The 10,294-nt window shown below is 50.1% G+C and overlaps 1 protein-coding gene across 51 annotated transcripts in view; it reads right to left on the bottom strand.

Annotated features, from left to right (window-relative positions):
* Window positions 1-3,995: 3,995 nt before the first annotated feature.
* The window catches only part of CELF4 (CUGBP Elav-like family member 4), a 313,094-nt gene continuing 306,795 nt past the window's right edge, over window positions 3,996-10,294 (bottom strand). For 45 of the 51 annotated variants that reach the window (XM_059880885.1, XM_059880886.1, XM_059880888.1 and 42 more), the window contains one exon: window positions 7,779-7,864. Coding sequence is in view for 5 of the 51 variants with exons in the window: in XM_024984358.2 (XP_024840126.1) it covers window positions 5,802-5,828 (27 nt within the window). In the remaining 46 variants the exon portion in view is untranslated. 51 annotated transcript variants of the gene reach the window in all.

Raw genomic sequence — 10,294 nt, 5'->3', positions numbered from 1 at the left:
TTTGTCCTTCCTTCCTGCTTGAACTCATTCATCCCTGCAGGCAGTGGATCAACATGGACTGAACTTCTGGCTAACTAGAGGGAATAGTCGATGGAAGGCGGGGAATCCATGGTAGCTAATAATTTTGGTTTGGGGGAATTCCACTTTGGGAGACACAAATGGCATTCACACCAAGGCTGGTGCTGTCCCCGCGGGCAGGGCTGGGGCCGTGAAAGTGCTGCCCAGGTGTTCCCTTACCATCGGACTCACCTGGGAAATGTCCATTTGGTTCAACTGGGTGCAACTGGAACACAGGCCCTGCAGACCTCGTGCCAGGAGGAGCTACAGATTCACCTGGTCTGGAGGCAGCAGAACATGGAAGATGGATGTTGGACTTGGAGGCACGCATGTGGGTGGGAAAACTCTGGGATATTCCGTGTGTGGCAGTACCAGCGCCCTGTGTGCAGGAGCAGGTGGGATCCAGCTCAGAATAGGGACAATGTCGGATCTTTATAGAAACCCAGAAGGAGAGGAAGTGAAGTGAAGTGAAAGTCACTCAGTCGTGTCCACCCCTTTGCAACCCCATGGACTATACAGACCATGGAATTCTCCAGGCCAGAACACTGCAGTGGGTAGCCTTTCCCTTCTCCAGGGGATCTTCCCAACGAAGGGGTTGCACTGAGGTCTCCCCCATTGCAGACGGATTCTTTACCAGCTGAGCCTGCAGGGAAGTCCAAGAATACTGGAGTGGATAGCTTACCCCTTCTCCAGCGAATCTTCCTGACCCAGGAATAGAACTGGGGTCTCCTGCATTGCAGGTGGATTATTTTTACCAACTGAGCTATCAGGGATGCCCAAAGGAGATGGGAGCTATTAACTCAGTGTGTGTGTGTTAGTCGCTCAGTCATGTCTGACTCTTTGTGACCCCACAGACTGCAGCTCGCCAGGCTCCTCTGTCCATGGGATTCTCCAGGCAAGAATACTGGAGTGGGTAGCCATTCCCTTCTCTAGGGGATCTTCCTGACCCAGGGATCAAACCTGGGTCTTCTGTATTGCAGGTGGATTCTTTACCATCTGAGCCACCAGGGAAGCCAGAGGTCTCAGTAAACATTCTTCTCATATTAACATTGCACAGAAAGGAGGAAGAGAGAGAAGGAAAGAGAAAAGTGAGAGAGAAGATATGAGTACAGAAGGGTGGATGAAGAGTTGGAAGGCCTTTGAAAGTGCTGCCAGGGCAGGGGCTGGAGGGAGGCCCGGGTACCAGTGCCCACCTGCGCGTGAGGCTGGGAGAGGCACAGGGAGGCCCCACGCTTACACAGCAAGGGTGCAGCTGCCCGACAGGCCAGAGCATGTCAGTGTGGCATCAATAACACTGAGGGGAAACAGAGGTGTCTGCCAATGAAATGACTTGATAACTGGGATTTTCTTCAAAATAATCGGGGAATTGATGTATGTTAAAGCTAAGTGCTGTGTGCACAGGGGGTTGTTATGCAAGTATCTCTACTTTCCATTATGCGTGAAATGAAAAGTTTATAAGAATAAACAAAAAGTCTTTTAAAAAAGTAGGGAAGCAGTGAAGGAATCACACACTGCAGGTAGAATATAGCCTACCCTCCATATCCACGGATGAAGAACCCACAAAGACAGAGGCCCGACTGTACTGGGCCATTTTGAGCATCCATAGACTTTGCTTATCTGTGGGGGTCCAGGAACCCATGCCCTGAAGATTCCGAGGGATGACTGTACTACCAGAGGAACAGAAACCGTAGATATAAGTAGAAATGAATGAGAACTGTGTTTTGGGTTTTCTCAAATAATACTGCAAATCAGGGTTTCTTAACCTGGGGGTGACGGATGGGCTGTGGGACCCCTGAACTCCCTGTAATCATGTGCAAAGTGATCCGAGAGTTTGCAGCAACTTTTCAAGGAACCTCTGGTGCCCCCCGCGCCCCACCCCCGACACACCCCACAGAGGCTAATACATTTACCTTCTGTCTTAAATGTGCTGTGTGTACCCAGTCACTTGGTGGATGGTTTTAAATAAAGGTTTATTTTCTAGAACTGGCGTATTCACACCTGGGCCCTGTGTTTTCATCTCTCTTCTCAGTCAGCCATGCCTGGAACAGAGCAAAAGAGGCCGACCCACTGCACAGCCCAGCTCCTCGGGGATAGTTCCCTGAGGCCCCACTGCCCCTGAGCCAGAGCAGTGGAGGTGGGGGTGCGCTGTGCCAGAGAGAAGGGGACACAGTGGGGAAGGGCTGGGGAGGCCGGCGGGGCTCCCTGGGGTCTCAGAGAGTGACTGGAGGCAGTGTGGTTGAAGCTGTCACCCTCTGGCAGGCACAGTGGCTTGCAGCTGCAAATGTCCAACAGAAACCATGGTTTTGTATAGTCTGAGGCTACCCAGAGAATTCAGTAGAAAATACCTTTTCCTTCCTCACAGGGTGCATAACTCCCAGTGTGACATCTGCCCCTCGCAGTGAATTCCTCCAAGAAGTCCAGCTCCCTAGAGGCTCCCCAGAACTGGCAGGTTAAGTGTGGGTTATTTCAGAGGACAAGGAGGGTCTCACCTTAGAACCTCAAGGCTTGAAGGCCTGCCCCAGGTCCCGAGGAGTGAAGGCCCTTTCTCCCCAGGCTAGCATCTCCACAGGCGAGCAGGGGACGCACAGGAGAGGGCCCTGCCTGGGGACTGAGATGCGAGGCAAGGAGGGAGGCAGGACCCAGGTGCTGCTTCCCGCCACTCCCCCCACACAGAGGACGGGGAGCTGAAGCCATTCCCAGCCTCTCACAGGAGGGCACAGACAGACAGACAGACCCCTGTGCCTGCCAGGACTCCCGTCATCTCCCCCTCCCATCACGTGCGGGGAGATGGAGACCCTTGGTGGGGCCTGCCCATTCCTAGACAGGTCCACAAGGCTAGAGGCCGGGCCCTGGGGACAAGATGGACTAGCGAGAAAGGGCTGTCCCAGGACGGAGTGTGATCAAGAATCATGGCTGTCGTGCACCTAGGTTCTCACCTCAGGAGGTTCTCACCTCAGGAGGACCTGCTCCCTCCCTCCTACTTCCCCTCCCCCAGGCCCTACTTCCCGGTCTCCTGCTTGGGAACCTCCCCGCACCCCATGCCTTCCTGGCAAGCCTCCTGTGGCACTCAGGGTGCGGACATCTCCCTGCCTCCCTCTCACGATATAGAGATGGCAGCACTCCAGGCTCCTGCCACCCGAGCCCCGCCTCTGCAGATCATCTAGAACCTCAGTCTTCTCCACCCAGAGAAGTGTCAGGGCAGTGGAAGGTGCAAGACCAAGAACAAAATGCTGTATGGCAAGTCTGGGCTGTTTGGGGTTGTGTCTTCCCCCTCCTTTACTGCAGGTCCTGCTCCTGCCTCCACTGTCTCCTTCCTCAGCTCCTCAGAGCACATCCCCCCACCCCAACTCAAGGAGTTCTGGCTTGTCCTCCTTCCTGTTGGGTGTGGGCTCTGTGGCCAGTCCTACAAGGGAACCCAGGAATGGGCATGCGGTGGAGACTTTCAGAGGTGCACACCAGTAAAGAGAGACTTTTCTAGAAGGTCCAGGCAGCAGACTGGCTCCATGGAGGGAAGGATCAAAGCTACTTCCAGTGGGCCAGCCCTAGGGCACACATACTCGGCTGGCCAGACTCCAGGAACCACAGACCACCATGGAAGAGCCTTTTTTTTTTTTTAAACTGTGCTTTATTTAGGGCTAAGCTGGAGAAAGCGTCATCCAATAGTTACAGAAGGTTACAAGGAGCTTTAGGGAGTTGAGTGTGAAAAGAGCAGTTGTACTGAACTGCAGCTGTTTTTTTTTTTTTTTTTACAACATCTGGACATCCTAAAAAGGAGCCAAGAGAAAGAAAAATAAATTTTTTAAAAATGATAATTAACCAACAAAATAGAAAGAAAGGAAAGACAGAAAGCCTGAGAGGAACCAGATAGATGTTCTAAAGCAAAAAATTAAAAAACATGGTAGGTCCAAGGGCCTCCCCGCCAGGCCTCCAGATGAACCAGAGGTCAGTGAGGAGGGTGTCAAGGCAGAAGGTCAAAGCAAGTCTTCCCAACGGTGCAAATAAATTATAATAAATATGTTATACTTTAAAATATATGTGTTCTTAAATAATTCAGTGTTTTTTTTCTGATTCTGAGTTTTTTTAAGCAATGTCTTTTTTAACTGCTCTAAAGTCATTTACCAAAGATAAATATCGTGCTTTCATTAAATAGTTTTCCTTGTTTTTTTCTCTATCATTACAATTAAAAGTCCTACAAAATATGCAAATTTATTTACAGAAAAACAGAGCCGGCATCATTTAAACATCCCTGTTTTTCAAAATTCCTTGTAAACAGTTTCAGAAATTCTTCAAAGATTGTTTTTTTTTTTTTTTTTCTCTCTCTTGTTAAGGTTTTTGTGTGTGTGTGTGTTGTTTAGTTGTTTTAAGATGAAAGTTCCCAGGTCTCCCTTGCCCGGAAAGTCTCTGGAGCAAGCATGGAAGGCGAGTGAAGCGGAGGTGTCCGGGGCTTGCGCGGAGCGGGCGAGCGCGCGCAGCTCCCGGAGCGAAGCGAGGCTAGGGCGGCGGCGGCGGCGGCGGCGGGCCTTCCTGCCAGCGGCGCGGCCTCCACCGGCGGTGGGCAGCCCGAGGCCCACGGTTCTGGGCGGGTCCGGCCTGGCCCTCGGGGTCAACGGCGTCCAACAGCACTCGCGGGGAGAAGGGATTGATGCTCAGTCTAAACTCTACAAAAGTACAATCCTACAACATCTGGGATTTTAGCAATAACGCTAACTTCTATAGGTTTTTTTTTTTTCTTTTTTTTTCTTTTTTGCTTTCCTCTAATTTTTCTTCTATTATATAGGTATTTTAAACTTCTCCTTTTTAAAATTCTGTACAACTATTATGATTTTAAGAGGGGGGGGAAGTTAGAAGCATTTACAGACTTTTCACAACAATTATCTTGCCTTGTCAGCCCCCTTTGTTCCCCTCGTTTTCTCACACTTCACAGTTAAGGAGTTTTTGTATTTTGTTGCTTTCCCCAAACATCCACCGATTTGTTCATCTTAACAGCTCCATCCAGACATATAATACAGAAAACCATAGGAAAGTGTCATAGACTTGAATGAGGGTAATCAAAGCGCCTCTCAAAGTATCAAAGAACTATTACCTTGCTGTTTTAAAAGCATTGAAGCATTATTTTTCCTTTTTTTAATTTTTTTGGTTTTTTTTTGTTTTTTTTTTTAATTACATTTTTTTTCATAGAATCGCTCTAAGCTGTTTCAAGAACAGCCGTGAGGCAGAAAGGAGGTTCCCCTCCAGTCCCCCTCTGTTTGACCTAGAGCTACACATCTGCAATAAAAAGTTTGGTCCTTTGGTCCCTAACTAGCTAAAGGAATGACAGATAGAGACGCTCAGTGGCGACCTCCCAGCCGCCCCCTGGGGACCAGGCCCCGCCAGCCACACCGCTTGCCCCAGCCTGCCTCAGGCGCCCACGGGCTGGAAAAGCCCCGGGATCAGGAAGCAGCGGCCCTTCCCAGTTCCCAGCCCTGCAGTCTCCCCACCTTGTCTCAAGTTATTTTGTTTGAAAGTTGCCTTGTTTTGTTTTTTTTCTTCTCATTTTTCTTCATCTTCTTCTTCCCTTTGTCATATACATATTTTTCCCCCAAACACGTGCCCTCTGAACTCCATAGACGCTATACTTTCCTTGAAGAAATGTGACAGTCACAGAGAGTGTCTGGAGTCTTCAGCTTGATTGATATTGGCTGATATGTCAAAGGTGTCATCCAACAGTTCTCATTTATAAATATATATAGAGAGAGGTTTGTTTTTTAATGTAGCCCGTTCAGCATCCTGCCCTAAAATGAAGAAAATCGGGGCTGATTAAGCCAAGAGAGGAAATGCAAAATACATCCAAACACCAAAAGGAACCTGCCTCGGGGGGTTAGGGTGGGAGCTCTGGGGGGGGATGGCGGGAGAGTGGGAAGAGACCAGTATGAGAATTAGTCATGATCATGATACGTAAAAAAAGAAATTGACTCTTGTATTCAGAGTAAGAACCACTGGGAGGGCTATAGGTGATGGCTGTGGCAGAGAAGAGGGTTTTTGATTTGGGTTCCTTTAGAGTTCTGGATTGGGGGATGGCTAGATCTAAGGGAAGAATTTGTGACTGTGGGGTATGACTTCATCATTAAACTGACCTCTGAGGGATCTAGCCCAGATACAATATGTATACAGAAGCCTAGCAAACAAGATGGCAGAAATCTAGCAGCCCAGCCCACTCCTCCCCACGTCCCTGACGTGAATTTTGTAGAACCCTGGCCCAGTTTCCAAGCGAACTGCCTCTTTCCCAAGGTCAGTAACTATTTGCGAGGCTATGTATATATATGTATATCTGGATATATGTGTAGAAGATATTCACCTGCACATATGTGGATATACATGGATACGTGTGTATGTGTATGCATACATACACACACACACAGACACACGTAATGTTTTTCTCATACATGCCAGGGAATTTAGAGGAAATTCAGCACTTTGAGGAAGTGGATGGGAGAACCTACAAGAAGTTAGAACGGATTTAATCATCAGTTAAATTAACTCCGACAGTTCTCGATTTTGTTTTGAATGGTGGCTTTTTGGTGTTTTGTTTTGCATTTCAAAGAAAAAAAAATCATGATCTGACTAGAATCAGAAGGAGAATGCTTAACCATTGTGAATTAACAAATGAGACTCGTCTCCATTCTAGCAAGCAGCTTCCACTTATACATGGGGGTGACTGGTTACATCAAGAGAGTTAGAACTGCAAAGCCCCCAGTTGAGGGGACAACGTCATGCGTATATCAATCCATGCTGGCAGGTTTTTCACACTGTTGATTCAACAAACAGCAAACCGTACACAGCAATCTAAACAATTACAACACCAAATAAAATAATAATAAAATTAAAAAACACTTGTCAAGGACCCTTTTTCAGTTGTAAACAAAAAAGTGCATTTTGCTTTTGTCAGTACTGTTTTTTCAAACCAACCAAAAAGCCCGCCCCCAGCCCCAGGTCCCCCACCTCCCCTCCCCACATTTAATTTAGCAGAAGTAGCTACAATACAAACCTTACAATTGCGACCGGGCTCTCTCTCAGAGGCCTCGGGCTTTGAGCTCTAGTTTTTTGGTTTAGAATTTTTTTTTTTTTAATCATTCTGTTACTGTAGAGATTTTGTTTTTGTTTTTCCTTTTGAAGTGAGATTTAAAATAGCCTAACTTGAAAAAGACCAGACCTAGGAAAGTGTCAATTGAAAAAGGCCCCCAAATTTCTAGAAAAAAATAAAATCACAATATTTTCAAGTGCAAGTAAATCAACCACGCATAGATACTTTTAAGGTGTTTTCCTTATTTTTAAGAAAAAAAATTAATGGTTTGCACAGTTAAATGATCTCATGTCCGATAATTCGGGAATTCATCTTTATTTTTACTATTTTTTTTGTTCTTTTTTTTTTCTCTATGTGACATCTAGAGAAGCATAAAAAACGCTGAACAAGAAAAACCAAACAACAGAAAGTAAAACCACTGCAAGCACCAAGAACGAAACGAAAATGAGCACAGCAAAAAAGATTGTGGCAGCACAAAAGTCAAGAAAATGCACGTGTGATCATGACTGGCCAATCATCAACTGATACAACATCCAAGAAAAACGCTCCAATCACAGCACCTCCACGAAACTTGACGGCAATTGTCATGCAACCGATTCTTAGCCTTGTTACATGACGCCATCATGTCACACTGTGAACTTTGAGTTGATTTGAACTTACGGATGGGGGACTGTTTTCTCCACTCTCATGTGATTACGTGAACTTTATTCCTAGCTCAGCGCGAGACTGTGGTGGATTTGACTGGCCCTGGTTGGGTTGTTGGAATTTGATTGAATGACAAAAGAAGAAAAGATTTATATATATATTTATATATGTAGAGAGAGAGAGAGAGAGAAAGAGAGAGAGGACAAGAGCGTGGGTAAGGGCGGGGAGGAGGAGGAAGGGTGGGAGGGGTCGGGAATTGTGGGGAGCGGGGTGGGGGGCACAGGGAGAGTCGGGTTGAGGGTGAAGACGGGCAAGGAAGAAGTTAAAACAAAATTAAAAGGAAAAATATTTATACAGCACCAGACCACAGCATCAATCTAAAAGCTCGGATGAGAGAACAGCAGTCAAATCATAAGAGAACGGAAAAAAACCCAAAAGGATGGAGGAAGCGGCAGACGAACGACATGGGCACATCAACACACACACGCACACGCACGCACGCACACGCACACACGGTTGTTGATGCAGACAGGTGATACACTGTGAACAACAGCAGAACCTCACACAGGGCCACTACGGGCATCCGTCACGCTCCGGGTAACAGGAGGGAGGGCGCAGGCAGTTTGGCGAGGGGGCCAGAAAAAAAGAAAACAGCCCCTCAAACCACCCTGGCCGGCGAGCAGGTCAGGGGAACGGGCTCTCTGCTTTGACCCCCTCCTTGGTTCTTTCTCCCCCAGGGGCTGAGCGTGCCTCACCTCCCCAGCCTTCCTGGCTGCAGCCTGTGGTCAGCAAGGGGAGCCTGACCGGCTGGCTCCCATTTGCCGGGTGGGTCAGAGGCTGCCTAAGGTGACTGCTGTGTCTGGGGGTCCGTCTGGGAAACACTCAGCTGCCCGGGACGGTCCACACTCACGACAACCCGGCCTCCCACCCTGTCCTGGGCCCGCAGTGGCCACCGTCCCCAGGGAAGGGCTTCCCCGCTAAGAGCGCCGAGAGGCTGAGGGAGGCCGCGGGCCTGCCCCCTGCCGCCCGGCCTCGGCCCTCGGTCCTCAGAACCTTCAGAAAACGAGCACTCTCAGTTGTGAGATTTAGAGTCCATCACGGCAGTGTTCTCGGAATTCTACAAACACGCCCTGGCACAGCTGATTTCGTGTTTCACGGCTGCCTTACTCACTCTGCTTTGCTCCCAAGGGGGCCCAAAGTGAGGTGGGGTCCTGGCACGTGAAGCCTTTGGGAGGCTTCAAAGCTCTGACCCAGGAAAGGGTCATGGGAGAGGCTAGGGCACCCTGGAGGGTAAGTCGCAGGGAAAAGGAGAGTCCACTGGAGAGGGGCAGCTACGGGCCTGGCTCCCTACCGGTCCCTGCGGCTGTCACCCTGCTCCTCTGCTTCTCCCCTACCCCTGCCTCCCCCTTCTTGGCTCCTTCACACCCTACATCCCCCCACATACAGCTTTCTAGACTGACCCTTCTCACTGTCTTCTTTACTGATGGAGCCCTAACTGGTGCAGGCTGAGATCCCCCTCTCGGAAGCACCATCCAGTTATTCCAATTTGAGTTGTCTTGAACACGCTTCATTCACCATTTGGGGTCCTCTGCCCCCACCCAGGGCCCTGGGGGTCCCCAGCCCCACCCCCTCCTCCTGGTTACCCCTGAGCTTGCCCCTCAGTCCCTGGTCACCTGCAGCACCCCGGCCTGTGCCAAGCCTATGCACCAGGCTGGTCTCCAATGTCCCCGGCTTCTACCCACAGTGGCTCCTGCTCTCAGCTTTGGGTTTTCCCTCAGGCCGTGTGGAAGGGAAGCCTGAGACTGTGACGTGTCGCTGCAGATAAGATACAACATAGCTGAGAGGTGACGATTCGAAGCCTAAATCTGGCCCCCGGCTCTGCCTTCTCTGAGGAGCCTGGGCCTCTCTACCTGCACAGAGCCCGGCCCTGCCTGCCGTCCGGCTGTTCCTGCAGCAGATTCCCTCCCTGAGACCAGGGCCCACCAAGGCCCGCCTGCAGCCCCAGCCCCTCCACAAGGAAAATCCGCAGACCCACCACCCATGAGAGCCAACTGGCAGGCCCGTGGGGCGGGAGAAGAGGCCTCAGAACTGAGGGCCGGGGGTGCGGGGACTCCCTAGTTGTCCAGTGGTTTGGACTCTGCGCTTTCACTGCCCAGGGCCCAGGTTCAATCCCTGGCAGGGGAACTAAGATCCCACAAGCCACGCGGCACAGAGGGCACTAGGTGTCAGCCATGCAAGTGTACCTAAAGGACTCCCAGGGACTCTCCCACCCAGTCCTGGGACGCCCGCTCCTCCCCACCCGCTGGGCTCCTTGGCTGGCTGCCAGCTTTCTTCCAGCCTCCCTTCAGGGCCTGGCTCTGGCGGACGCTGGGGATTCCACACAGCCCCTCCCCAAAGCTCCATTCAAGGAACTCTCTCACACACTTGGCCCCAGCACGCAAACACACTCTCATACTTAGCCTAAAGAGGCTCCCCCGGGTTCTGCCGGCTGGCCACTCCCTTCACGTGAGAACACTGACCCCTCTGCCTGCT

The sequence above is a fragment of the Bos taurus genome, chromosome 24 (assembly GCF_002263795.3).
Source record: "Bos taurus isolate L1 Dominette 01449 registration number 42190680 breed Hereford chromosome 24, ARS-UCD2.0, whole genome shotgun sequence".
Classification (NCBI taxonomy): Eukaryota; Metazoa; Chordata; class Mammalia; order Artiodactyla; family Bovidae; genus Bos; species Bos taurus.
This window is presented reverse-complemented; position numbering and strand designations above follow the sequence as displayed.